The following is a 13,953-nucleotide window of genomic DNA, read 5'->3' on the forward strand; positions in this document are numbered from 1 at the left end:
ACAGGACGCTGTAAAGATGCTCTGGACAGTGATTTGAACAGCCACTTCATTCAACCTGCACTAAACATCTGTATGGACGCTCAAGTGTTTGATAAGAAAGCATGAGTCACAATTTGGAGCACCGCAACAAATGTTGCTGACCATATACGCTACTTTTATTTGTAATTAAAAAACCCTGGAAATGTTAAATTTTTAAATATTTTATTGATTCAGTTGTAGATCATTTTTCAGAAATATAGCCTATTGCAGAGAACATGTAGATGTTCTATCTTAAAATGCATACATGCATTTTAAAATAGCAAAAAGTAATAATAATAATAATAATAATAATAATAATAATAATAATAATAATAATAATAATAATAATAATAATAATAATAATAACAATAATAACAATGTCTTCTTTTTTAATTGTTTTATTTATGTTTATCATTTCATAAAGGAATAGGAATAGCAATAGAATTAAGTGTTTACTTCAGCTTTGGAAATTCAAGCCTAAAAGTCATTTGATTTGATTCGTTTGGCTGGATGCAAATTAATAAAAGTTACATTGATGACACAAGCTGACATACTGCAGCTACATTCAACAACACTCCTCTAACATTTTATTTGACCAGTTATGAGTTGCAATAAGAGACTGCCTTTTGAATACCCTTTTATTTTTTAGTTTACTGTTTTTATATCACTATTGATCAACCACTTTAAAATAATCTCTCGTCCATATTAGATCCAGTCTAAATCATAAGTCTACAAATAAATAATGGAAATAATGCTCGTTTTCGGTGTGTTTAATTCGATCACTAATTAGGGTTGGATGGATTTGGACTGATATCACATTCTCTGTTGACCTAAGCAAGCATGCACCTGTGTACAGTATATTTGTACTGGGTTATGTTGTGCATCGCCTCTAGCAGTGATAGTGTAATGTAATGTGTCTCTAGGCAGCAGTCACTTTTCTAAAAGGATGTAGCGCTCCCTGCAGGTCAAAGACTAGTATCTGACATCTGACGCCGATAGATGGCAGTATACACCATGGGTTCACACATTTTCAACTCACCATAGAAGAAACGTCTGCTTTCTTTACTTACATTTTATTATTTGTTGTACAATTTAATTTACTATTGTGAAACATTGCAACTTTTATAATGAAAAGTGTTGTGTACTATTTGGGGTGGTGGGGGTAAAAAAGAGAGAGGAAAAAGTAAAACAAAAAACAAAAACACTTTGCGCACTATGATGACGTACCCTGCCAGTACAGAGCACGCCCCCTACGTACAGAGCACGCCCCCTACGTACAGAGCACGCCCATAGTCAGACCCTCGCTACGGCTGCTAACCTCGCGTCACCAGGCTCTTCTCGGCGAGAAAGAGCCTGGCTGCCGCCCACAATTGATTTTGTCACCCTACTGGTTCCGGCCTAGAGCCCGCCCTAGACCGGATGGCAGCGTTTCTAGCTCGTCAACTTTCACGTTAACTTGACAATTTGACCCAAGTATCAGAACGGCAAACAACAAAACAAAAGATGGACGTACCGAAGTTCTTTTAGAAACATTGCGGATTCACAATCTCACATCTTTTAAGCCAATACAGAAGCTTTGCATCAGACAATTAATCGAGGGAAGAGACATCAAGCTAACAGCAACACAGATGTTTTTTGGCGCACTGCCTTCCGGTGTTCATTCTGGTTCCGTGGTTTACGCCCCATGACAAAAAGCGGGGTGGAAGGTGCCCAGACTATACGGCTGCTGAAGTGGATGTAGGAAACTAGACGAGACTGGGCGTGCTCAGTACTTAGGGGGCGTGCTCTGTAGGGCCTGCTCTGTACTGCCTCCGGCCGGAGCTGGACCCTTCTCAGGTAGCTCGCTACTGATGCTTGTTAAATGCATTAACGTAGCTAAACGTCAAGAGTTCGTCGTTGCCAAAAGTAAAATTTTAGACTCACCATGTCTTGGCTTAAGTCTGTTTCCAATAGTGAAGATGTCTTCGACGAAGACGGGGACGACTTGAGCCTGCAAAGTAAAGAGTGGCAGTCCAACATGAAGAAGCGAGTCAGGGTAACGTTAGCTAAATGCATTACTAACATAGCGAGGAAGATTCGAAAACTACGTTTTGTGTCGTTATATGTTACAGAGCTCATTTTCAGCCTGCCAGCTTGTCTCTGCAATCCTCAAACTTATAATAACGTTATTATAATTTGTTATATGAATGTTCTGTTGTGTGTTTGCTCTGGAAAACGCTAACCGTTCCCTTTTGAATGAGCCTGACTGTGTTGTGTGGACAGGATGGTTATGTGGATGGTGTTGACGCCGGGTCGGCGGTGTCACTCCAAGCCGGTTTCAACCTTGGATACAGGGAAGGAGCAGCCAAGACTGTGAGTGTCGGCCGCCTCAAAGGAATTGTAAGGTAACCACAAATGTTATTCATCTTCAAAATTATGTTGTAGTTGTTCTTCCTCGCCATTCACTACAGTAAATCAGCACTAAGCTATGCTTGTTTAGCTGTGAATATGGTTAGGCTTCTATACTATACTCATACTGGTACACTTCTCTTTATTGGCTGAAACCTTCTCCATCAGTGATGTCAAGGCTGATATTTCACCTTTTGGCAATGTCAAATGCTTTGGGATCAGAAGTGTATCCACCCCTAAGTAAAAATGGATGATCATCTGTTATCAAAGACACATACCTCCCCAACTCACTTTTTCCAAATCTTTCAAAGCTGTGTACAAGGCAGAGACCAGCTTGAAATAATGTGTTAATGCTCTCTTTAAGAAGTAGAGCTAAGTCACACTTCTAGGTATGATGGTCTTTGGTAAAGACTAGAAATATCGTGTGCTTCACGCGTTCATTTTTAGCGCTGTGCTTCGTACGCTGTTCTGAGCATGCACATTTGAGCAATTGTGTGCCACCGCTGTGCACCCCTCTTGTACATAAAGTAAACATTATGAGCCTCTTTGTACTGGCCATTATTGAAGCCTCTTTTTTGTTCCACACAGCACATGGCCCAGTCACTTCTCTCTCCCATTGTATCTGAAACTGTTGCCTCTTTGTGTCCCACGTGTCACAGTGCTGTATCGTGCTGGTGCCAGATCCAGCATCCGGAAAGGTCCGTCCCAGCCTCGGTGACTGCCTTGCTCCAGCGGATTGGACAGCATGAGGACACGATCATGGCTGCAATTAAGCAGGCTCTGGAGAACCCTTCTCCCAGTGTGACCGACGTCTCAGAGAGCATGGAGGACCTGGGGGTCACCCAGGCGGGGCCGGGGTGTAGGGGAGAGGACGTGGGGGTCGCCCAGGCAGGGCCGGGGTGTAGGGGAGAGGACGTGGGGGTCGCCCAGGCGGGACCGGGCTCTAGGGGAGAAGCGTGCCAAAAGGCAGACTGCTGCAGTGGAAGAGAAAAAATGGACCTGGATCCAGATCCTCCTCACCAGCCACAAACCCACCATTTGAGCTCCAGTGAGGGCTGGTTGGGGGAAGAGCTAAACCAGCTACTGCAGTGCTGTATGGATATAGTGCTGGAACTTGGATTGCCGCAGGAACTGATTCAGCATCTGCAGGAGCTGAAGTCCATAGAGTGAAAAGTGAATGTTAAATCACAGTGGTTTCACACAGGGCAAGGCCTGAAATTGGGCGTGGGATTGCGGGAATTGCACATATTTTTGTGAATTCCCGCATATTTTGAATTCATAAAGGGTAAACAAGACAGAAAATGAGCTTCTTGGAAGATAGGAGCAGAGATTTAGCGTCACCGACGCCAAACCCAACCACTTTTTTGACAATATTCTATCAAAATTATGTTTCAACTGCTGCTACAAATGATGAAGTGCTGTTTCCACTCTGTTTAATGGCTGAAACCACAAGTCAAACTTCTTATCTTTCTGGAGACATCTTGTTTTAATCATTCACTATAGCCGTTTCCTTACCAGACTCTGGGAAGTGACGTTATTGCTGGTGAAAAAGCTGCGAGCTAAAATACCCAAACACGGCCAGTCCTATCTGAACGTTTAGCCTGGGCTAGTTTTACAGGGCCTTTCTTCTTCATGGTATATTCTTATTATGTGGTACCGTCGCCCAGGCGGCTCACTGCTACTTTCTCTTATCAAAGGCACTTTCATAAGGTATTTGGACCTTTTATCATGGACCTTTATCATGCACATTTTAATATGAAACTTTACACATAGGAGGAGTTGGCAGGGACACTTAAAGGTGTATATTACTCCCTGTGATGCGCAGGTGGGGAGGTGTTTTAGAGTGACAGTCCGTCTGTCCGGGGTTGTAAATGAGTTGATTTTGAGCATCTGTGGGCAGCATGAGCAGTGTGTGCGCATGGGAAGTGTCCAATGGGGGGAGGCAGAGAGTCAATAGTGCGCTGTGTGTTATTTGGAGAGGGTGTGGTGTTGACCAGACTGTCTCTCGTATTGGGGTTGTGTCTGAAACATTGACATATATATCTGAAAGCAATCCTGGGGGGGTCGGTGAAGCTACCATGAACTTGTAGCACTCTCCAGTGTTTGAGCAGGCTTCTTCTGATTTGTTTGGACAGGGGGGAGTATTGAAGTGTGGCAGTGACCCTGGAGATGTCTGTTTTTTTTGCTTCCAACAGCATGTCTCTGTGGGAGTGGAGTGCGCGTTTATACGCATGAGACAGAGCGACGTCCATATCCCCTTTCCAAGAACCTCATTTTAATGTCGGATGCCCTACACATAAAGTCACGCTTATCGCTGCACAGTCTGCGTAAGCGCATTCATTTTCTAGTTGCAAGATTGTCCTTGTGGTGGGAGGGGTGGTAACTTATTTCAGCCAGTGTGGCGATGAATTCGTTAGGGGGGTGTTCAACTGTTCTCTCCGACAATGTGTGCCTGATAGTGTCTTATCTATAGCCGCCTGCTGTGGTATGCTGGTGAGAGAGAGGAGGAGAAGAGAAAAAGAAACGCGAGTGAAACATGCAAGTGAGTTGCTGCATTGAGAGGAAGATGCAGCCCGAGACGTGCACAGACATTTTGGGGGCCAGGTGTATAAGAGTCTTAATTATTTATAAAAAATAAAGCTACATACAGTCAGTTCCGGATTAACACAGGGTAATCACACTTGAAGTGCTCCCCTCCTACCAATTTACATGTAAAAAAAAGAAAATCTTATTTGTACACGATTTGAAATTACAATTTATCAGTGAAATACTGTATTTTTATAGATTCATTCATTATGCTATAACTTATTTGTACTTATGCTTTAATTAACCCAGTGGCACTCATATTCTAGTTTATTTAAAGAAAAGCATTTTGGCTAGTGGAAATTCTAATTGGCTGGTAACTTTAAAATCTGGCAGCAATATTGGCTGGTGATAAAAAAAAAAAGGTTAATTTCAAGCCCTGCAGGGAGAGCAGGTGGTGACATGGGAGTGAGTGAGGAAAAGACCAAATATTGTTGGTTAAGACTGAATTACATCACAACCGTCTAATCCTAATGTTAATTTAAAATGAGATATTCCTATAAATCTGGCTTCAAACGACCAACATTTTTAGCAGGCGACCGAATAAATCCCCCCCCCCCCCCCCCCCCAAAAAAGTATATAAATCCCCCTATCTGAAGAACATAAGGGTGGAATTCTCCCCTATTTTGCAACATGAATTTCAAGCCCTGCAGGGACTGCCAATATCTGGCACAAATTGTGAAACAAAACTGGCTGCAGTGTGAATATTTTATAGACAAGACTTAATATTATATTATGCAAGATATGACTTTTTTTTTTATAATTTCTATAAGCTGATTGAAGTGTGCTGGAAAATAAACATGGATTTGCTTTATTATGTTGTTGTCCACTTCTTTGAGAAGGTGCTTTGCAAGGTTAATGGAGTTGGCCAGTTGGCTGGAGGTTATGTTTTCGCCCCCGTTTGTCGGCAGGATATGTCAAAAAGTTAGGAATGGATTTGCATGAAATTTAGCAGAAAGTTTGGTCATGGGCCAACTTAGATCACTTTTCACGCCCACTGGCCAAAAGGGGGCATGTAATGGGCGTGTTCAATCACAAAAAGGCACCTAAATTTCCAAACGGATTCCTGTAACACCACAAAAGTTTACAGAAAGGTTGGTCATGGGCCAAGGATAAACTGATTAACTTTCCATGCCCACTAGCCAAAAGGAGGCATGGCAATGACCATGGCCAATCACAAAAATGCACATACAATAACTTCCACACGGATTCAGGTAACACCACAAAACATGGTAATTAGGTAGGTCTTGGGGCAACTTAGTCTGATTAGCTTTCCACACCTGCTGGCCAAAAGGGGGTGTGGCAATCACAGAAAGGCACCTGACTTCTAAACAGTTCATGTAACACCACAAAACTTTGTAGAAATAGTCCAGTAGAAATGTCACTTGACCTCACACTAATTGCAACAAAACCAAACTCAATTGATTTTGTATCCTCAATATGTCCTCAATGAAGGAAAAAAAGTGTTAAGGAAATGTATGAAGGGAAAATTTTGAAAATGACCTATATGATGCTACCAAAAACGTTTATTTATTTATTTTTTAACATTTATTTTTTAATTAATTTATTAATTTATTTTTTCTCCTTGAAGCAAAAAACACATACAGGATATAAGTGATGAGATTTATGGCACATAAAAAAAAAAAAAGGCTTCCTTAGGCTACCATCATATTTAGGTCATTTTCAAAACTTTCCCTTCATACATTTCCTTAACACTTTTTTCCTTCATTGAGGACATATTGAGGATACAAAATCAGTTGAGTTTGGTTTTGTTGCAATTAGTGTGAGGTTGACCCACATATTTGTGTAAAATGCCTGGACTAAAAGGCTGGTCATGGGCCAAGTATGAACTAATTAAATGTCCATGCCCACTGGCCAAAACGAGGCATGGCAATGGGGGTAGCCAGTCTCAAAAAGGCACCTAAGCTCCAAATGGAATCACGTAACATGCTGTGGTGGAGGAATGCAGCACTCTACCCAGTGCCCTCTAGTTTTCCTTCTGATTTAGCCTACTGTTTGTCAAATAATTATCTGTAAAAACCTCTGGTATAACAATGGAGAAGTGTCATGAATTTAAACCTTTTTTGAAACCCATGTATCTTTGAATCCATTTTGAAGGCCCTATCGGTATATGTAAACATGGCGTGTTACTTATTATTACTATAAGGAATTTTCCTATTATGAGATTGACAGAGCTCAACACAGACCTGACATATATGGTGCTGCGATAGTTTTGTTTTTCAAAGATGGTGTGACTGTGAAACAAACTTGCATTTTCTTTGTGATGGGATGGTAAATGTCTCAGAGTCCCCCAATAACAGAGCCATGAACATCATAAGGAATATCAGAGTAGTCCCACCATGTATGGAGGAGCCTCATTGAAGATGAGAAAAACTTGACAAGGACAGAAACTCCCTGCAAGTCTGCATCATGGCCCTGTGCACCCCACCCCCCACCCCCACCCCCTTCCTTCCCCGACACCTAGAATTCACACTGCCCAGCTTGAATCTCATTTGGAAGAAGATGAAGGGGGGGGGGGGACTTTTCTCTTTAAAGAGACTCCCATCCCTTTCCCCTTTTTAGCTTGGCTCTTTAAGCTCGGCCTATCTTTGTTTTCCTGTTGTTTCTCTCCCCTCTGTCCTCCTCCTTTCCTTCAGATGAGTTTATTTGCCAATGTGTGGCTCAGGTCAGGACAACAGGACTAAGTTCAGCAGAATGAAGTATTATAGTGTAGAAACGCCCAAATGTAATGACCCAGGGGTCTCAGGAGTTTTAGTGGGGAAATCCAGATTAAAATGTGATTAAACTGTACAAATGTTCTATGTTAGGAGGATCTCATTACTTAAAATTAGTGCTCTGCCTAAACTTCTATGTATTTCAGATGCTTCCAATCTTGTGTCGAAGAAAAATAATTAAAGAAATAAATGGTTGGATTTGAACTTTTATCTGGAATAGGGGAAAACAACTCATATGAGTCTGGCTAGACTTATGAAGACAGTGGAAAAAGGTGTTTTATCAGTCCCTCCCTATTAGGTTTTACCAATTAGCTTCACAACCTAGAATCCTCAGGTTAATCAGCCCTTAAGTGCTCTTTTGTTTACTTCAGAATGAAAGAAGATCAGAACTTCTATTGGTGATAATATGACTATAGACACAAGCCTGGCGTGATATAAGAAGGCTGTCCTCCCTCTCACCAATATGGGGTAACATAGACTTCTAATTGTTGTCTAATATCGGCACTGCTGTGATTATCTTCGGCACTCGCCCTGCGGCCTCGTGCCTACGACCAAATCACAGCAGTGACGATATTAGCCAACAACAGCACTATCTCTCCTGTGATATTGCTTAGATGAGGCAAGCTGTTTACAAATATGGGAATATGCAAATAACATTTCAGTTTGTAATACTGTAGGATGAAGGAGGCTACTACACCGTATGTATATGTATACATATATATATATATATATATATATATATATCCCTATATATGTATACATACACACACACACACACACACACACACACACACACACACGCACACGCACACACACACTTATATATAGCATAGTATTGTAACGAATCAGGTATTCGTCCACAGGAACCAGGAGACAGTAGTTGGTACAGGGCTTTTATTCACAGGCTCATTCTATTAGCTTCCAGCGGTAGCCTTGCTGCTAGCTCCACACATGACCACTCTAGCTCTTTCCCCAGCTTGACTGACCATGCCTCCTACAGGATGGTCACATACACCGTTCCCCCCAGGAACAACCCCCACACATCAGTTCCTAGCTAAACACGGAAACACCACATTACACGTAATTACCTGGATTACCTGGATCGCTACATACCCCTCACCCAACAAGAAGTCGCGCCCACGCGACACCCACAACCCACACATATCCCCCCTGTACCAAAACACACCAACACTTACATTTTTTGCATTCCCCCAAATAGTCTCTTATTATTTCACCACTTCTTAATTTTCGTTCCACCACCACCAATTACATTTCTTTTCATTCCCTTCCTCTTTTCCCATTCCTTTAAATTCAACCCACCTTTCAGTTAACATTCCCATTCCAATAGCCCTTTTCTTTTTACACACATTTACATTCGACTCAATAACCCGTTTACGTTTTCCCTCTTTTCTTTACACTCATTTTCAATTTAACTCAAACCCATCACATTGACATCATTTCTTTTTTCCTTACTCCCATTATCCCACTTCACTTCAACCATCATTTCCATCACCCCTTTTATAGCTTCTGTCCCATCTGAAGCACATTACAGTCGACACAGCGAAGGCAGTAGTCCTCTACGTCACCCTTCATCTGTACCCAGTAGAAAACTCGACAAAGGCGGCTGAGTGTCTCTTCAGGCCCGCGATGCCCCTGACCTCTGCGGCCCCTGTGCGCCCCCCGTAGCGCCAATCCCCGCAGGCAGCTGGGCACCACCACGACGCTGCCACTCTTCCCGTGCCCATCCAACCCCAGAATCCCCGACTCCCTCACCCTCAGGTCCGGAAACAACTCCCACAGTCCCTTCGTGGTACCCGAACACATGTACATCTCCTCCAGGCGAGGCCGGCATCCGGCCGCCACCCACCTGCGCACCACCGGCCCAACGCTAGCGTCCTCCGCCTGTCTGCGTATCCACTCCTCCAGATCGACATCCTCCATAGTCACGTTCTCATCCTCCAGGTCTTGCACTCGCCCGTCCCCCCGTCCCGCTCCCCCAGGGGGCGGCGTGTTCAGGACAGCAGGGCGAACACCACCGGCGTCGATCTCCACCTCGGCTTTCTGCGCAGCAACCGTGGGGTGTGTGTAGCGGCTTGGTTGGCCCGGCTCCTCCGGTGGTAACCCCTCTCGCTCACCCGGAGACACGAGCGTCGCTCCCCCGGCTGTAACAGCATTGCAGGTGATGTCTCTCTCTTCCCTCTGGCTGTTCAAAACGATCCCCGCTCTCCTGATGGTCTCGTCGCTAATAATGATGTCGCCCTCTACCGGCTGGTATGCAGAGCAGCTAGGCTTCTCCGGCGTTAGCAACACCCGTCCATCTGGACACACAGTCCACACTCTCCTGACCTGAATGACCGGCTCTGCACTGCTCCGCTGCTTGTTGCTCAGGCTGCTCAGGCTGCTCCACTGCTCCGCTGTTCCTCTGCCTGTTGCTCCGGCTGCTCCCCCGGCTGTGTGTCTCCTCCAGCGTTCACACTCTCAGTGCAGTCTCTAGCTAAGTGCTCAGGCGAACGGCACGTCCAACAAAGTCTCACCTGTCCGCCGCCTGCACGTCTCTCCTCTCCCGCTGTCCTCCGGTCCCCGACAGCTTCTTGACACTCTCTGGCTATGTGCCCCAATGCACCGCATGCCCAGCAGGCTCCCTGCCGTCTCCAGTACCTTTGCTCCGCATACCCGGTCCGTCCCCCGGGACCGCTGCGACACCACCTCGCCACGTGGCCCGGTTCTCCGCATGTCCAACACAGTCTCTTTTGCGGCTCCTCCGGCCGTTCTCCACACTGCGCTCCCTCTGTGCTCAACTCGTCCACACGTTGCATCACCTCCCGCAGCATTCGCCACAGCTCCACTGCCCAGGCAGGAGTCGCTTCCAACAGCCGTTTGACTTCTTTCAACAAACGGGCTTCCATGCCCGCCAGCACCGAGCTGATCCCCGTCGACAGCACCGAGCTGATCCCCGTCGTCAGCTCCTCTTTCCTCCCATTCCCCGACGGCCATTCTCCGCCACGCACCATCGCACGTGGTGCTCCTAGCAGCTAGCACACGCAGCTAGCCTGCTACCGCTAGGTCGCTCGAGCCGTCAGCCATTGATTCCAACTTTCTCCGTCGTTCCTCCTTACTCTCTCCCCTCTCGACCGAATCAGAGGCGTTACCGCTTTACTTTCCGACACCAGTGTAACGAATCAGGTATTCGTCCACAGGAACCAGGAGACAGTAGTTGGTACAGGGCTTTTATTCACAGGCTCATTCTATTAGCTTCCAGCGGTAGCCTTGCTGCTAGCTCCACACACGACCACTCTAGCTCTTTCCCCAGCTTGACTGACCATGCCTCCTACAGGATGGTCACATACACCGTTCCCCCCAGGAACAACCCCCACACATCAGTTCCTAGCTAAACACGGAAACACCACATTACACGTAATTACCTGGATTACCTGGATCGCTACAGTATATAGCATAACATACTGTATAGCACACACACACACACACACACACACACACACAGACACACACACACACACACACACACACACACACACACACACACACACACACACACACAGACACACACACACACACACACACACACACACACACACACACACACACACACACACACACACACACACACACACACACACACACACACACACACACACACACACACACACACACACACACACACACACACACACACACACACACACACACACACAGTGTGACAGCCAGACTCCACCTTTTATGATTAAGTTTCGAGTTTCCGAGGAGCTCGTGAACGCAGCATCAGTTCCTGAGTACATGAGGATGACGTCATTTTGACAAAATGCGGACCGTGCCGTGACCCTGTTCTGGCTAGGCTATGGTTCGCACCAACGACTGCTTCCCATAGTACAGTAAACAGTTGATATAATTTATTTGTGAAATGACTTGTATTAGACGATACTGGCTTTGCAAGTATTGAAGGGAACACAGGAGTGACAGCAGCGATTTCAACGTACGGCGATCACTGTCCACGCATGTTTGTATTGTAAGTTGACCATACTAGCTAGCTGGCTAGCTAGCCTGTTTTATACAAGCAACAAACGTGAAACACAAATCGCCTGCATGAAACTTTGTGGAGTTTCCAGTAATACTCACATTGCAGGGACGGTTAACGTAACGTTATTATTTTCACTAGTTCGGCTAAAAGTGGGGAATGATACCCTAATAGTTCAATTTGCTAATATGGAATACATATTATCACTTCCCTCTATTTGGTGTTGACGTTAACGTTAGCCTTCCACAGCTAGATGTGTTACGTTGTAAGCCAACGTTACACAATAAAATGCGTATTAAGACGTAGTTACACGATAGTTAGATACTGCCTGTAAAGCTAATCATTTGTACCAATGAGTAGCCTTACACATCACACAAGGAGGAATGCTTTCACAATGCACAACTTCCCATCTTTCGCCTTTAGGTATTCCCCATATTATGCGGCATGACTATGTTTTTTTCCTGGCTGTAGAGCCAGTTTGATCTGTCTTCGTAATGGACTGCTGAAATCTCAGGCTTCAGCCGCGACTCATCAGGCGGGACAGAGGTCACCACTCAGCCTACAGCTACCCTCACTACAGAGGGAGCCGATGGGGAACTGCTGCTGCCCTGATGACAGTCCCTGTGACACCGTGGAAGAGAGAAGCGGTTTGCTGCAAGATGTCTCAAAGGTCCCAGCGCCCATAGCTGAGACAGGGGTGGTGGGTGCTTTCCAGTGCAGTCCTGAACCAGACGATGACACGAGGTGAGACAACCATGTGAATCCATGTGTCTCAAACTATCTACCATGGAGGGCAGAGATTCGTCAGGTTTTCGTCCCAACTGCAACACAACATCTCTCTGGTTGATAATGTGTTACTGAAAGTTAGTGAAATCATCTGTGTAACTTTTGTTTGGAGCTCAGCCTGCAAACTCTGCCTTCTGTCAGTGGCACATGATTTGACACCCTTGCTCTTAATAATGATTCGCTTCATGGGGTTGGAAGATCTCCAGAGTCCTCTCGGTGTTCTAAGAATCAGTTAGTTCACTCACTAGAGCAGTGATACTCTCAATTTGCTGCAATTAAATGAAAACTAATGTTAAATAAAGTTTGACTGAGCTCCAGCTAAATTGTCAAATATGGCCGTTTGCTCGCTGCCCAGGCACATACAGTATATGTACTTAACCAACCAACCAACTTAACCTAACTAAGTATCCTGTGTGCACAAAAATTGTGAGACTAAACTCCGGCTGACATCCCAAAAACCTACAATCCGCTACAGAAAAAAATATATTATTGTTGATTATTTAACTGGCCCCTGGCCTTTTGTCATTTTTCAAAAATGCCCCCCGGGCAAAGCAAGTTGAGTATCCCTGCACTAGAGGTTAGCAGAGGTCTCTGAGTGTTCTAGGAATCAGTTCACTCTCTAGAGGTTAGCAGTAGCACAATTAAATGTTCTGTGGGCCGCAAAGGTATTCCAAGTGGGCCACCAAATCATTTGCAAAACATTACAATCTTAATGGGGGCGGGGAATATCATACATTATATATAATGTATGATAATGTATTTCTCCATTATTGAATCATACCATTATTTAATTTGTAATCAATTATGCATTAATTGCAAGCTTTTAGTTCCTGGTTTCTGTGTGGTGCTGATGGACAGCTCCTTTTAAAAGCTCTAAGAACACATTTGGCCTCTGTCCTGTTCACAATCGGATGTGGGCCGTGGACATTTCTGAGATTTTCATTAAGTGGGCCATGACTCGGAAAAAGTTGGGAATCGCTGTTCTATAGGGAGGACTATTTTGATCATAGGCTTCCCCTGCACCACCACCTAGGCTACAGTACAGAAAGTAGTGCAATTGTACAAGAAATCCCAGCTAACTGTACAATATTCTCTTTGGTCTTTGGTGGCCCTTGTCTTGTTATTTGGTGGTCTCTGTTCTAGACATCAAAGATCTAAAGATCTACATGAGTTGTGATGTAACTGGGGTCTTGATGGGTTTGTGTGTTGTATTGTTTTGTATTATGTAACATTGCTGATGCCCTCTTTGTTATGTTGCTCAGGAAAACAATTGATGAGGCCAGCATCAAGAAGGATGACCAGGTTGTGACTGTGCAGGTGAAGCAGGCCGGAGAGACCGGGCCTACTAAGACTCAGGAGAACGGACCCGTTCAGAAGCATTGCATACGAACAACAACGCCGTCTCCCAGC

At 44.8% G+C, this 13,953-nt stretch overlaps 2 protein-coding genes across 2 annotated transcripts in view; both read left to right on the forward strand.

The window, feature by feature from the left end:
* The first annotated feature begins 1,916 nt into the window (after positions 1-1,916).
* otulina (OTU deubiquitinase with linear linkage specificity a) lies at positions 1,917-5,696 on the forward strand. The gene is made up of 3 exons (XM_083631838.1): positions 1,917-2,053; positions 2,281-2,402; positions 3,066-5,696. The coding sequence occupies exons 1-3, from the start codon at positions 1,943-1,945 to the stop codon at positions 3,574-3,576; spliced, it is 744 nt and encodes a 247-aa protein (XP_083487964.1). The 5' UTR covers positions 1,917-1,942; the 3' UTR covers positions 3,577-5,696.
* Positions 5,697-11,579: 5,883 nt separating this feature from the next.
* Positions 11,580-13,953, forward strand: part of LOC310772350 (uncharacterized protein) — a 36,479-nt gene continuing 34,105 nt past the window's right edge. The window contains exons 1-3 of the mRNA XM_083632130.1: positions 11,580-11,748; positions 12,272-12,501; positions 13,806-13,953. The exon at positions 13,806-13,953 is cut by the window's right edge and continues 527 nt beyond it. Coding sequence (XP_083488256.1) covers positions 12,347-12,501; positions 13,806-13,953 — 303 coding nt within the window. The 5' untranslated portion in view covers positions 11,580-11,748; positions 12,272-12,346. The remainder of the gene's footprint in view (positions 11,749-12,271; positions 12,502-13,805) is intronic.

Source organism: Poromitra crassiceps (assembly GCF_964638095.1).
Source record: "Poromitra crassiceps genome assembly, chromosome: 2".
NCBI classification, from domain to species: domain Eukaryota; kingdom Metazoa; phylum Chordata; class Actinopteri; order Beryciformes; family Melamphaidae; genus Poromitra; species Poromitra crassiceps.

Bases quoted from the DNA above. Each gene is read 5' to 3' on its own strand.
- otulina (XM_083631838.1), top strand. From the start codon at position 1,943: ATGTCTTGGCTTAAGTCTGTTTCCAATAGTGAAGATGTCTTCGACGAA. The intron at 2,054-2,280 runs GTAACGTTAGCT...TTGTGTGGACAG, and splicing joins ACATGAAGAAGCGAGTCAGG to GATGGTTATGTGGATGGTGT. The intron at 2,403-3,065 runs GTAACCACAAAT...CACGTGTCACAG, and splicing joins CGCCTCAAAGGAATTGTAAG to TGCTGTATCGTGCTGGTGCC.